General features: G+C 40.3%; 2 protein-coding genes across 2 annotated transcripts; both read right to left on the bottom strand.

Annotated features, from left to right (window-relative positions):
- Positions 1-1906: 1906 nt before the first annotated feature.
- On the bottom strand, positions 1907-7087 carry LOC308310830 (microsomal glutathione S-transferase 1-like). Its single transcript, XM_080757275.1, has 4 exons — positions 6798-7087; positions 3599-3727; positions 3008-3111; positions 1907-2163 (listed from the first exon to the last, which is right to left on the bottom strand). The coding sequence occupies exons 1-4, from the start codon at positions 6816-6818 to the stop codon at positions 1917-1919; spliced, it is 501 nt and encodes a 166-aa protein (XP_080613401.1). The 5' UTR covers positions 6819-7087; the 3' UTR covers positions 1907-1916.
- A 2260-nt stretch (positions 7088-9347) lies between these two features.
- On the bottom strand, positions 9348-14186 carry LOC308310831 (microsomal glutathione S-transferase 1-like). The gene is made up of 4 exons (XM_080757276.1): positions 14102-14186; positions 11270-11398; positions 10625-10716; positions 9348-9754 (listed from the first exon to the last, which is right to left on the bottom strand). The coding sequence occupies exons 1-4, from the start codon at positions 14120-14122 to the stop codon at positions 9508-9510; spliced, it is 489 nt and encodes a 162-aa protein (XP_080613402.1). The 5' UTR covers positions 14123-14186; the 3' UTR covers positions 9348-9507.
- Between the last annotated feature and the right edge of the window lie 677 nt (positions 14187-14863).

The raw sequence follows: 14863 nt of genomic DNA, 5'->3' as shown, positions 1-14863 counted from the left end.
TATGTCCTGGTCAGAAAATGTATATAGGGCGGAGTGGTTATTTTATGTTTTATAATAATCAAAATCTACAACGTAACAGTGAAATAAAAGTGCAACATTTGGAACCGAGATTTAGTGGAGTAGAATTGGAAATAGTCAAGTACAGTACTTTAGCAAATATACTTCGTTATTTCCAAAATTCCACCACTGTGAGAGACATCACATATGTTGTGACGAAGCACATTGTAATGTTTTTTCTACTTTGTTTTCCTTATGCATGTTATAATTTATGAAAACTAAAGAAATATAATGTGTGATGCTGACTGTGTGTGAAATTCCCAAGTATTTTCTCCTATTCACAAGAACGGTAATGGCGTCGGACAGTGATGAGTGACAGGTGACAGAGACTGATGTCGCCACCCACACAAGTTTACATAGGGAGGAAGTGACTCACGGCCGGACAGGGGGAAAAAATAGGAATGAGTGTGTACGTAGGCCTTCACGGGAGAAGAGGAGCGCCAGGTAGGTAGCAGTCGGATTAATGAACAAAGTTTGATCGCGTTATCTGCAGCCTTTAACAACAGAACTAGTGTCTGGACCGTCGGGGAATTAAGCAACCGCTTAAATTGCCGCTGCCGTCGGGTGATCGGCGTTTGGATTGGATATAATTGTCGGTGGTTTTCTACCAACGGAGTTAGAACTAACTACAGACCGGTGAGATTTTTTATTTCATTCTACAAAGCGCGGTTTTGCACACTTGACTTTGGCGGGTTGTTGATTGTTTTGTTTGTTTGTTTGTTTGTTGTAAACGTTGTGGCGCAGGACGCTACAGAGAGCGTCGGGACTTGTTTGGGGCGGGAGGGGTTTTGAAAGAGAATTGTTTGTTGATTTCAGTTTGTTTACCTGTTTATTTCTTTATGGTAGCCTATAGGGAGAGCGACAGGGACAGACGCACTCTACCAAGTGCTTTGATTTAATGTACACCGGTTGTTTGATAATACACATTTGCTGCAGCTCTATACATAATATAAACTATAATCCTAGGATCCTGTTGTTTATCTTTCCTTCGTTAATAATTTGCCTCAAGACACAAAGGGCGATTGTTACAATGTGATGTGAACGAAAACAGATAAGATGAGAACACAGCATCACAGCTTCAAGAAAGCTGTACATAAACACATACACATTAAAATGCATTGTATTTATTTACCTCAGGAATTGTGTACATTTACTTATCCACATTGGAACACTGGTATACAAATATATTTTTTAAATTGTTGTATTGATAAGCATGAAGCATGATATACCGTATGTCAGTAGTCAGTTTTTACACGAGGAAGCAAGTTGCTACTACTATTACTAGGTCATTTACTTTTGTAGCACAAGGTGGCAGCAGATGACAAAAGAAAAAAAACTGCCTGGTGATCAGAACAGTGTTGTTTTTGGCAGCACATTTTTATTGTAGTTTTAGTCATAGTCTTTTGAATAGTTTTCATTTAGTTTTAGTCACATTTTAGTCACCTGGAATCTCTTAGTGTTGTTTTTGTCGGCTAAACATACGATTTTAGTCGACTAAATCTACGGTTGATTTAGTTGACTAAAATGTATTTTGGCGGGGCTTGACGACGTGGTAATGACATGATTTCACACTTGCTGAAAATAGCCGATATACAAGCTCACAACGCGTCGCAGCTTGTCCACTAGACACTTGTCCTTCCTAACATTTTAGTCTAGTTTTTAATTCGTTGACGGATTCGTTGCAGTCTCATCAGCTTGTAGATCTGCTATTTTTGAAAAATCGAGGAACGACTGACATTTTTAGAATCTGATCTCGGGTCAGAATGGGTTAATCAGACCAGTGTGTGTCCAGTGGAAACCTCGTATGAATCTGATCTCGGGTCAGAATGGGTTAAGCTGACCACCATGCAGTCTCATCTCTACAGATAGGAGGCAGTAGTGAGCAGCCTGTAGGCCATGGAGAAGGTGACCACCATGCCGGTGATCCAGGTAAGGGGTCTGCTGGGCTGGGGCAGAGCGCACACGTACACCACCGTGTGGAGGATCCGGGACGCCGCGAACACCCGGAAGTGGATCAGGGCCGTGGACAGATCCGGACCGGTCAGAGAATACAGCAGACCAATCAGGACGAAGGGAATGATGTTCTCCAAATCATTCTGGTGGCATCTGGACACGAAAGAGTCCATGTCACGGGGGAAAAAATATGGTACAAAAATTACATATCGTTTGCTCGTTGCGTTTGTTAAAGTGGAGCCCGCTTCTATTAGAATATATCAAATTAGCAAAGCTTATTTTGAAAGGCAGTAACTCAAACTTTGTGTTTGCAATTACATTCCTTTGTGTACAGCATTTTGTAACTATATTTGAGAAGTGCTATACAAATGAAGTTTTAATATTATTATTATTATTTTACAATTTTAGGCATTTAGCAGATGCTCTCGACTTACAGTAATCAAGGTAAACACAACATAATAATTATTTATATTATAAACACAACATCAACATTTGGCACAAAAGGGGGAACAAATAAGACCAAAAACGAAATAAATAAATATTCGCATCAGTATCGGCTAAATTGTTATTTTAAACATCGTATCGGACGAGAATTCCCATATCCGTGCATCTCTATAGAGCGTTGCAGTCCCGCCCACTTTCATGACGACGCCAGGCCCAGGAAATAATTCCCAATGCATTTTTCAAAAAGTATTTATTTAAAGACCTTATAAGAGTCGTACAAAGCCAACTCGAGTTGTGACAAATCATGACAACAAACACAATTATTTTGGACCAAACAAAAGATTACAAAGAATAAACAATTCGCCGTTTTCTTCTTTCTAATTCTTTGTTGGCCCAAAACATTGTGTTTATTGTCATGATGTGTCACAACTCCAGTTGGCTTTGTCCGCAGCGTAAACGTCTCTGGAACTAAATATACATGGACCGCAAAAAAAGAAAAACATTCTAAAAAATAAATTAAAATATGATAAAACATTAATTTATTGATCCTAACCTTCTCACACGCTCCACATCTGGATCAATTTTCATCATCTTCTTTCTCTCCTCGGCTGGTTTATCGTAATTGATCCAGATGTGGTCTTCTAGGTTTGCAAAGGCCTGAATGGATGACAGCATTAAATAGCATAATTAATTTCCCTCCTTTGACTCATGATATTCTATTTACATTATATACTTTATTATAATTTGAGCGTAATAGTGTAATTATAGCACATATTATTATAGCATACAAGCAGTTTTGCTTGTATGCTATAATAATATGTGCTATAATAGATACTCAAATCTTTTTTGTCATAAAACCACACATAATCAATAAAGAATGTAGATTACAGCTCTGCAAGCTGATATAAACCCCAGTCTTACCCCTCGTGAAAAACACTGGTGAAAAACACTGTCTTAACCCTCGTGAAAAACACTAGTGAAAAACACTGTCTTACCCCTTGTGAAAAACACTAGTGAAAAACACTTTCTTACCCCTCGTGAAAAACACTGTCTTACCCCTCGTGAAAAACACTGTCTTACCCCTCGTGAAAAACACTGTCTTACAAAAACACTGTCTTACCCCTCGTGAAAAACACTGTCTTACCCCTCGTGAAAAGCGGAAGAACACCGTCATGAATGACATCATCATCATCTTCAGGATGACGATGGTGGCGTAGGTACAGAACGCTAAGAACACCGGACTGGCCACCGGACTGTCCACCGGATTGTCCATCTGTAAATCCAAATAATATAACGTCTTTTGCATGTCAATACAAACTGTACCCCGTGCCCAGGTGAAGAGCTGCACTGGTCGGTAACGATGGAAGTTGCGCCACCTGGCCATGCAGTGCCCGTTGTAACTGTTGTGTCAGAGTACCCGTTCCACCCTATCTGTCTGTGTCCCTTTTATGCCCATATATGGAGATTTCTCTATCTGTCTCTCTGTGTCCTTATATGGACCATGGGCAGGGGCCCTAAAGGGAGGCCTTTTTGTGGCAGTTCTGGACAACCGTCAAATTTGAATTCGGTGCAGGGAACGGTTCTCGAGTTGCAGTGGGCAGATCAATATATGGAATGAATTCTGTACTGGCCATATATGGAGGGTGTCTTGAGTGTACAGGGTTTGATGAGGTCAGATCAACATATGGAATGTCAGAACAGGTCAGCTCCATATATGGAGATCTAAGGGTGGCAGTGGGGGCAGTGTCTTGAGTGTACAGGGTTTGATGAGGTAGGGCCATATAAATGCAGATCTAGGTGATGGTCCAGTCTTCTCCATGTATGGCTATCCAGGGTTTGATGAGGTCAGTGTCGTGATCTTCATATTATGGAGACGGCCATATATGGTGGCGTGACGTGGTCACGAGGCGTGATGTCAAGAAGCGTGACCATATATGGAGTCGTGACCATAATATATGGAGGCCTGATGTCACATGGTGCTCTGAGAATGCACACGGCCCACCCATGATGTGGCCGTCAGATGTGGTGGTCCACAAACTGTGTTGTTTTTGGCAGCAAATTTCTATTTTAGTTTAGTCATAGTCTTTGGACTGAAACTTTATTTAGTTTTAGTCACATTTTAGTCACCTGGAATGTCTTAGTGTTAGTCTAGTTTTAGTCGACTACATCTACAGTTGATTTAGTCGACTAAAATGTATTTTGGCGGGTCTTGATGCCGTCGTATTAGTAATGAGTGTTTTTACACTTGCTGAAAATAGCCAATCTACAAGCTCACAACGCGACGCGTTGTGAGCTTGTAGATCAGCTATTTTCAGCATGCAACCAAGTGTAACATGACTTATACTGGATCTCTTATCCACTAGTCCCTTCCTAACATTTTACTCTAGTTTTTATTTGTCGACGAAATTGTCAGTATATTTAGTCTTAGTTTTAGTCGTCATAGCTTAGTTTTCATTTAGTTTCCATTCGTTTTCGTCAGTGAAAATACAGGTAGATACATGTAGGTAGTCGACGAACATTTCTCGTCTTAGTTTTAGTCGACGAAAACAACACTGGTCCACAAATGCTACTTGGTAGATGTGTCCTGGAGATGGCATTTAGTGGTCATTTAGAGTAGACTACTGTTTCCAAACAGTGGGTCACTTTATTTAGTGTTTCCCACATTTAGCTTTTATTTTAATTTGTTTTAATAAAAATAAAAATAAATACATCTCCCCCCAAAAAAGCTAAATTTTTCATGAATTCAAGACAAATTCAATGATTCCTTTCAGTAATCTCATGAAGAAATCTAACACGCCCTGCTTGTAGTTCTGCTATTTCCACTATAGTTTAGGTCCGTGGGTGCAAACGTCTAATCTCTCTTTTGGGTTTTGACCTGAAAAGTTTGGGAACCAGTGATGTAGTGTCAGTCCTGAACTGACACCACTGGCTGGTTACTGAAAGCGAGATCTAGTTTAGACGTGTATAATAATAATAAAAACAAAGAACTGATGTCCAAACGTATATGACTTCGTTTTGAATTAAGTGGTATTTTATTTACCGTCACTCAGCAGGTTTAAACAAGACAAATTCAACAGCCTTTGTTCTTAAAGATTCGATACAGTCAACAAACTGTTGCCTCTTTCATTTCAGTAGCACCTGTGCCTTGATGCTCACTTCCTCATATAGACAGGGCGTTGGCCTTGGCCTTGACCGTGACTGTGACGTCAATTATAGAAATAAAAGCATAGAAACGAAATGGCTCTTACAAGTGATTTAGAACAGATGCTATAGGTTAATTTGTTTACAGCCCATAGTTGTATAGTTTTAATGTACAGATTATTATTTTGATAGTATATTATGTTGAGTCAACTAATGCTTCCCGAGTGCAGCGCGCGCTGTGGCTCACCGCTCCATGAGATGGGTCAAATGCGGAGAACAACTTTCACTGCGGTAACATGTGTGACTAATCGTACCACTTTGAACTAAGCTATAATCAGCTATAGTGTAGATTTTTATTTTACACAAACATTAAATTCCCATTGACAATGAATGGATGATGTATGATGAAAAGAGTCCCCCTCCCGGTCTAAAATATCAATAAACTACTTTAGACAGATGCTCGGTTCATTGTCTATGCCTGATCCTACAGTGTTTACTGAGGCACTACATACATTGCCTCTTGCTTACATTTACCTTGCTTTAGTGTAAGTCACTCTGGATGAGAGGAGATCTGCTAAGTGCCTACATTCATTGTAAATTGTATTGTAACTACAAGAGAAAGTTGCTCTGTCAAATTTTCTTTTTCATATCAATGCTTTGCTGTATTCAGATTTAGACACACCCCCCACCACCACCACCACCATGATACATGACACCCCCAATAGATTTTCCAGAATAATATAAACAATGGTGAAAATAACTGACCTACAAGCTCACAACTCTTGACAGCTTTTAGCTATTGCAGATTTAGATTATTAATATAACACATTATATTAACCTAGTTTATGCTAATGCTATTTGAAAATAGATCTACAAGTTTACACCACATCCTGATGATGAAGCAACCAAAACACATTTAAAGCACAATTATTTGAGATAAGCACAGTTAGTTTATGCATACTATGCAGAAATAGCTGATCTACAAGATTCCTGCTATTTGTAGTTTAATAAAAGATCATTAAATAGGCAGTTATTGTATATTTCAGTTAGGGTATTTTGTCATATCCGAGCAAAAATTCATAGTAATGTTCAATGCCAGAAAAAAAACAATTGAATCGTACAATCGCAATTATTTGTATGACAATTCGCCTAATCATCAACTTGAATTATCGTGTAATCGTGACAGCGCTATTTGATTCTACCTTGTCTTTCAGGTTGTCCATTCCTGCTCGATATAATCCACCAAATAATCCACCTGACAGTCAGTCCTACTTCCTTGTTGGTGACACAATGTCTGGAATGCCTGCACGGAAACAAGAGCCAACAGTCTCTCCGCCTCCCAATGTTAACCCCTGCAGGCCTGCAAGTCAGGGCTGGACTGGGCCCGGTCATTTTCGCGTGAATTTGGCCCAGACCGGCCCACCACAACCAGCGCGCAGATAGCAGAAACTCTACCGCCCGCTCCTCCGAGGCACACACAAACAAACAAGCCCTAATACCACCACTTTTACAGAACCACATGATACAAACCAACAGAGAACTACACAACCCTTTGTAGAGGGTTTATTTGTCACTCACTGATACAGGTACAGTGAAATTATCATGATGGCACTGGCAGAATGGCAGCACGCCCGGACCTTTCCTGGTGGCCTGCCGCCTATTGGCCTGCCTGCCTGTGTTCAGTCTAGTCAGTGGCGTGCACAGACATTTAGAGGGACGGGTGCTCAAGTGAAAAAAAAAGGGCACCTTGTGCAGTGCGTGGAACCGACCGGTTGCCTTAATAGTGTGAGATTTATAGATTTTGGGGCCTAAATAATATATTGGAAGCTTTTTTTAGGAGGGAGGGCATATTTTGTTTCCCATCAGTCTTGTGACTAATATAAGTTATATAACATAATGTCACTGTATAAATTCATACTTTTAAATGAACCACTGTAGTTCCACTGTATAATATGTACGGCTTCTTAACTGCACGTTCCTCGTGTTGTGTGGGCATGGGCATGTTCTATCTTGCGTGCCAGGACAGCTAACTGCCAACAGACAGTGGCTCATTTCACAATGCAAATGTTGTTACGGTGGCGGGTGGGGCAAATGTTGTTATGGTGGCGGGTGGGGCACCCGGGCCGCCACACCTGAGACTATAGACTACCCTGGCTTTTATCTCCGTTCACATTCGGCATTTCGGCTCATACTGTGAGACTGACGACCTGAACATACACGCAGTGTCGTCTGAGGAACAAAGTAAGAGAACTATAGTTTCTGGCGACAGGTAACTAATCTATAGTGATAGGCTAATGGGTGCATGTTGAAGAAGAGAGAATGGACATTGGAATGATGTTATGGGTGTGTCGTAGGCTATGTATCGGGTCATGTACATTTTTTACGGATTGTTGTGTATGCTTATGTTAGCATGGCTGCGTTGTGGTGTCACAAACCAAATGTCACATCCGCATTCTGTTCGAAATATCAACTAAAATGAATTGTCACTATATAGTCCTAACTAAGGCTTACTCAAAAATTCAGATGAATTAGTTTGCTGGTGGATTTCAAGAGAGACACACAATGTTGGATTTGCGGTAATCATATTGTGATTTATAGCCTACTACTGCTCTACTGAATGTTCGGAAAAGTATATTATCCCATTTTGTGGTGGGAACCACTTTTTGGTGTTTTAACTAAGCATTATGTTATACTTTAGCTATTGAAAATTAGCAGATCTACAAGCTCATAGCGTGCGCTATGAACTTGTAGATCTGCTATTTTTCTTTGAAAATATAGCAATATATTCAAATCTTTGAATATATATTCTTTCGGAGCAAACGTTTTTTTAAACACATAGAATACACATTCAAATGCATTGTATTTATTTACCTCAGGAATACATTTACATTTACTGTGTACATTTACTTATCCACATTGGAACACTGGTATACAAATAAAACATTTTAATTGTTGTATTGATAAGCATATGAAGCATGATATACCGTATGTCAGTTTTGACACGAGGAAGCAAGTTACTACTATTTGTATTTACTAGGTCATTTACTTTTGTAGCACAAGGTGGCAGCAGATGACAAAAGGAGAAAAAAAACTATAATTCCATTTGTAGTGAATTGTTACTGCCTGGTGATCAGAACAGTGTTGTTTTTGGCAGTACATTTTGATTGTAGTTTTAGTCATAGTCTTTTGAATAGTTTTAATTTAGTTTTAGTCACATTTTAGTCACCTGGAATGTCTTAGTGTTGTTTTAGTGGACTAAACATAAGATTTTAGTCGACTAAATCTACGGTTGATTTAGTTGACTAAAATGTATTTTGGCGGGGCTTGACGACGTCGTAATGACAGATTTCACACTTTCTGAAAATAGCCGATCTACAAGCTCACAACGCGTTGCAGCTTGTCCACTAGACACTTGTCCTTCCTAACATTTTAGTCTAGTTTTTAATTCGTTGACGGATTCGTTGCAGTTTCATCAGCTTGTAGATCTACTATTTTTGAAAAATCGAGGAACGACTGACATTTTTAGAATCTGATCTCGGGTCAGAATGGGTTAATCAGACCAGTGTGTGTCCAGTGGAAACCTCGTATGAATCTGATCTCGGGTCAGAATTGGTTAAGCTGACCACCATGCAGTCTCATCTCTACAGATAGGAGGCAGTAGTGAGCAGCCTGTAGGCCATGGAGAAGGTGACCACCATGCAGTCTCATCTCTACAGATAGGAGGCAGTAGTGAGCAGCCTGTAGGCAGAAGGTGACCACCATGCAGTCTCATCTCTACAGATAGGAGGCAGTAGTGAGCAGCCTGTAGGCTATAGAGAAGGTGACCACCATGCAGTCTCATCTCTACAGATAGGAGGCAGTAGTGAGCAGCATGTAGGCTATAGAGAAGGTGACCACCATGCAGTCTCATCTCTACAGATAGGAGGCAGTAGTGAGCAGCCTGTAGGCCATGGAGAAGGTGACCACCATGCCGGTGATCCAGGTCAGGGCTCTGCTGGGCTGGGGCAGAGGGCACACGTACGCCACCGTGTGGAGGAGCCGGGACGCCGCGAACACCCGGAAGTGGATCAGGGCCGTGGACAGTTCCGGACCGGTCAGAGAATACAGCAGACCAATCAGGACGAAGGGAATGATGTTCTCCAAATCATTCTGGTGGCATCTGGACACGAAAGAGTCCATGTCACGGGGGGGAAAATATGGTACAAAAATTACATATCGTTGGCTCGTTGCGTTTGTTAAAGTGGAGCCCGCTTCTATTAAATAGAATATATCAAATTAGAAAAGCTTATTTTGAAATGCAGTAACTCAAACTTTGTGTTTGCAATTACATTCCTTTGTGTACAGCATTTTGTAACTATATTTGAGAAGTGCTATACAAATGAAGTTTTAATATTATTATTATTATTTTACAATTTTAGGCATTTAGCAGACGCTCTCGACTTACAGTAATCAAGGTAAACACAACATAATAATAATTATTATTATTTATATTATAAACACAACATCAACATTTGGCACAAAAGGGGGAACAAATAAGACCAAAAACGAAATAAATAAATATTCGTATCAGTATCGGCTAAATTGTTATTTTAAACATCGTATCGGATGAGAATTCCCATATCCGTGCATCTCTATAGAGCGTTGCAGTCCCGCCCACTTTCATGACGACGATAGGCCCAGGAAATAGTTCCCAATGCATTTTTCAAAAAGTATTTATTTAAAGACCTTATAAGAGTCGTACAAAGCCAACTCGAGTTGTGACAAATCATGACAACAAACACAATTATTTTGGACCAAACAAAAGATTACAAAGAATAAACAATTCGCCGTTTTTTTCTTTCTAATTCTTTGTTGGCCCAAAACATTGTGTTTATTGTCATGATGTGTCCCAACTCCAGTTGACTTTGTTCGCAGCGTAAACGTCTCTGGAACTAAATATACAATATATCTAGAAGCGCCTTGCAAAAAAAGAAAAACATTCTAAAAAATAAATTAAAATATGATAAAACATTAATTTATTTATTCTAACCTTCTCACACGCTCCACATCTGGATCAATTTTCATCATCTTCTTTCTCTCCTCGGCTGGTTTATCCGCTACGTCTTCTAGGTTTGCAAAGGCCTGAATGGATGACAGCATAAAATAGCATAATTAATTTCCCTCCTTTGACTCATGTTATTCTATTTACATTATATACTTTATTATAATTTTAGCATAATAGTGTAATTATAGCACATATTATTATAGCATACAAGGAGTTTTGCTTGTATGCTATAATAATATGTGCTATAATAGATACCGGTACTCAAATCTTTTTTGTCATACAACCACACATAATCAATAAAGAATGTAGATTACAGCTCTGCAAGCTGATAAAAACCCCAGTCTTACCCCTCGTGAAAAACACTGGTGAAAAACACTGTCTTAACCCTCGTGAAAAACACTGGTGAAAAAAACTGTCTTAATCCTCGTGAAAAACACTGGTGAAAAACACTGTCTTACCCCTCGTGAAAAATATTGGTGAAAAACACTGTCTTACCCCTCGTGAAAAACACTGGTGAAAAACACTGTCTTACCCCTCGTGAAAAACACTGGTGAAAAACACTGTCTTACCCCTCGTGAAAAACACTGTCTTACCCCTCGTGAAAAACACTGGTGAAAAACACTGTCTTACCCCTCGTGAAAAGCGGAAGAACGCCGTCATGAATGACATCATCATCATCTTCAGGATGACGATGGTGGCGTAGGTACAGAACGCTAAGAACACCGGACTGTCCACCGGACTGTCCACCGGACTGTCCATCTGTAAATACAAATAATATAACGTCTGTCCATGTCAATACAAACTGTACCCCGTGCCCAGGTGAAGAGCTGCACCGGTCGGTAACGATGGAAGTTGCGCCACCTGGCCATGCAATGCCCGTTGTAACTGTTGTGTCAGAGTACCCGTTCCACCCCATCTGTCTGTGTCCCTTTTATGCCCATATATGGAGATTTCTGTATCTGTCTCTCTGTGTCCTTATGGACCATGGGGCCCTAGGGGTCCTAAAGGGAGGCCTTTTTGTGGCAGTTCTGGACAACGGTCAAATTTGAAGTCGGTGCAGGGAACGGTTCTGGAGTTACAGACCGATGTACAGACAGACGCAGACGTGGTGCATTGACAGACGGATAATATCACCACTTTCCATGTTCATCTGTAAATACTGTAAATACGAGGGCGAGAAGCGACCTCGCCCTGTACACATCCGCCTGGGTGACAGCTATAGCAGACTGCTGGGCGAGCGCTTTATGGTGCTTTGGCATGCAGTGGGCAGATCAATATATGGAATGAATTCTGTACTGGCCATATATGGAGGGTGTCTTGAGTGTACAGGGTTTGATGAGGTCAGATCAACATATGGAATGTCAGAACAGGTCAGCTCCATATATGGAGATCTAAGGGTGGCAGTGGGGGCAGTGTCTTGAGTGTACAGGGTTTGATGAGGTAGGGCCATATAAATGCAGATCTAGGTGATGGTCCAGTCTTCTCCATGTATGGCTATCCAGGGTTTGATGAGGTCAGGGTCGTGATCTTCATATTATGGAGACGGCCATATATGGTGGCGTGACGTGGTCACGAGGCGTGATGTCAAGAAGCGTGACCATATATGGAGTCGTGACCATAATATTATGGAGGCCTGATGTCACATGGCGCTCTGAGAATGCACACGGCCCACCCATGATGTGGCCGTCAGATGTGGTGGTCCACAAACTGTGTTGTTTTTGGCAGCAAATTTCTATTTTAGTTTAGTCATAGTCTTTGGACTGAAACTTTATTTAGTTTTAGTCACATTTTAGTCACCTGGAATGTCTTAGTGTTAGTCTAGTTTTAGTCGACTACATCTACAGTTGATTTAGTCGACTAAAATGTATTTTGGCGGGTCTTGATGGCGTCGTATTCGTAATGAGTGTTTTTACACTTGCTGAAAATAGCCAATCTACAAGCTCACAACGCGACTTGCATAAGAGTACAAAGTACTCGACTCCAGCGCGGTCAAACAACTAATTATATATATATATATACTCCTGGTCAAATATTACTCAACTAGCACTTGACCTAGTAGTCGTCTTGACGACCATTCATGCAGGTTAAAATGTAATTTAGATGGCATGTAGTGGTCATTTAGAGTGTTTCCAAACAGTGGGTCACTTTGTTTCCCACATTTAGCTTTTATTTTAATTTGTTTTCATAAAAGAAAATATATATATACATCTCCCCCCAACAAGCTCAATTCTTCATGAATTCTTTCAGTAATCTCATGAAGAAATCTAACACATCCTGCTTGTAGTTCTGCTATTTCCACTATAGTTTAGGTCCGTGGGTGCAAACGTCTAATCTCTCTTTTGGGTTTTGACCTGAAAAGTTTGGGAACCAGTGATTTAGAACAGATGCTATAGGTTAATTTGTTTACAGCCCATAGTTGTATAGTTTCAATGTACAGATTATTATTTTGATAGTATATTGTTGAGTCAATAATGCTTCCCGAGCGCAGCGCGCGCTGTGGCTCACCGCTCCATGAGATGGGTCAAATGCGGAGAACAACTTTCACTGCTGTAACATGTGTGACTAATCGTTCCACTTTGAACTAAGCTATAATCAGCTATAGTGTAGATTTTTATTTTACACAAACATTAAATTCCCATTGACAATGAATGGATGATGTATGATGAAAAGAGCGCCCCTCACGGTCTAAAATATCAATATACTACTTTAGACTGATGCTTTGGTTCATTGTCTATGCCTGATCCTACAGTGTTTACTGAGGCACTACATACATTGCCTCTTATGCTTACATTTACCTTGCTTTAGTGTAAGTCACTCTGGATGAGAGGAGATCTGCTAAGTGCCTACGTACATTCATTGTAAATTGTATTGTAACTACAAGAGAAAGTTGCTCTGTCAAATTTTCTTTTTCATATCAATGCTTTGCTGTATTCAGATTTAGACACACCCCCCACCACCACCACCACCACCACCATGAATCCCATGATACATGACACCCCCAATAGATTTTCCAGAATAATATAAACAATGGTGAAAATAACTGATCTACAAGCTCACAACTCTTAGTAATTATTATTAATATAACACATTATATTAACCTAGTTTATGCTAATGCTATTTGAAAATAGATCTACAAGTTTACACCACATCCTGATGATGAAGCAACCAAAACACATTTAAAGCACAATTATTTGAGATAAGCACAGTTAGTTTATGCATACTATGCAGAAATAGCTGATCTACAAGATTCCTGCTATTTGTAGTTTAATAAAAGATCATTAAATAGGCAGTTATTGTATATTTCAGTTAGGGTATTTTGTCATAACCGAGCAAAAATGCATAGTAATGTTCAATGCCAGAAAAAAAACAATTGAATCGTACAATCGCAATTATTTGTATGACAATTAGCCTAATCATCAACTTGAATTATCGTGTAATCGTGACAGCGCTATTTGATTCTACCTTGTCTTTCAGGTTGTCCATTCCTGCTCGATATAATCCACCAAATAATCCACCTGACAGTCAGTCCTACTTCCTTGTTTGTGACACAATGTCTGGAATGCCTGCACGGAAACAAGAGCCAACAGTCTCTCCGCCTCCCAATGTTAACCCCTGCAGGCCTGCAAGTCAGGGCTGGACTGGGCCCGGTCATTTTCGCATGAATTTGGCCCAGACCGGCCCACCACAACCAGCGCGCAGATAGCAGAAACTCTACCGCCCTGCTCCGTTGAGGCACACACAAACAAACAAGCCCTAATAATACCACCACTTTTACAGAACCACATAAATGATACAAACCAACAGACAACTATACACAACCCTTTGTAGAGGGTTTATTTGTCACTCACTGATACAGGTACAGTGAAATGATCATGATGGCACTGGCAGAATGGCAGCACGCCCGGACCTTTCCTGGTGGCCTGCCGCCTATTGGCCTGCCTGCCTGTGTTCAGTCTAGCCAGTGGCGTGCACAGACATTTAGAGGGAGGTCACCTTGTGCAGTGCGTGGAACCGACCGGTTGCCTTAATAGTGTGAGATTTATAGATTTTGGGGCCTAAATAATATATTGGAAGCTTTTTTTAGGAGGGAGGGCATATTTTGTTTCCCATCAGTCTTGTGACTAATATAAGTTATATAACATAATGTCACTGTATAAATTCATACTTTTAAATGAACCACTGTAGTTCCACTGTATAATTTGTACGGCTTCTTAACTGCACGTT

This window comes from Protomyctophum bolini, assembly GCF_963924005.1.
Source record: "Protomyctophum bolini genome assembly, chromosome: 23".
NCBI classification, from domain to species: domain Eukaryota; kingdom Metazoa; phylum Chordata; class Actinopteri; order Myctophiformes; family Myctophidae; genus Protomyctophum; species Protomyctophum bolini.
Note: the sequence above shows the minus strand (reverse complement) of the source record. Positions and strands in the feature narration are given on the sequence as shown.

What these genes read in the sequence shown, in the direction of transcription:
- LOC308310830 (XM_080757275.1), bottom strand. Translation starts at nt 6,818, where the DNA reads ATGGACAACCTGAAAGACAAG. An exon ending in TGGACAACCTGAAAGACAAG is followed by an intron (nt 3,728 to 6,797) that starts GTAGAATCAAAT and finishes TTGGATTTACAG; the next exon opens with ATGGACAATCCGGTGGACAG. An exon ending in TCTTCCGCTTTTCACGAGGG is followed by an intron (nt 3,112 to 3,598) that starts GTAAGACAGTGT and finishes TCATCCATTCAG; the next exon opens with GCCTTTGCAAACCTAGAAGA.
- LOC308310831 (XM_080757276.1), bottom strand. Translation starts at nt 14,122, where the DNA reads ATGGACAACCTGAAAGACAAG. An exon ending in TCTTCCGCTTTTCACGAGGG is followed by an intron (nt 10,717 to 11,269) that starts GTAAGACAGTGT and finishes TCATCCATTCAG; the next exon opens with GCCTTTGCAAACCTAGAAGA. An exon ending in GATGTGGAGCGTGTGAGAAG is followed by an intron (nt 9,755 to 10,624) that starts GTTAGAATAAAT and finishes TTTCGTGTCCAG; the next exon opens with ATGCCACCAGAATGATTTGG.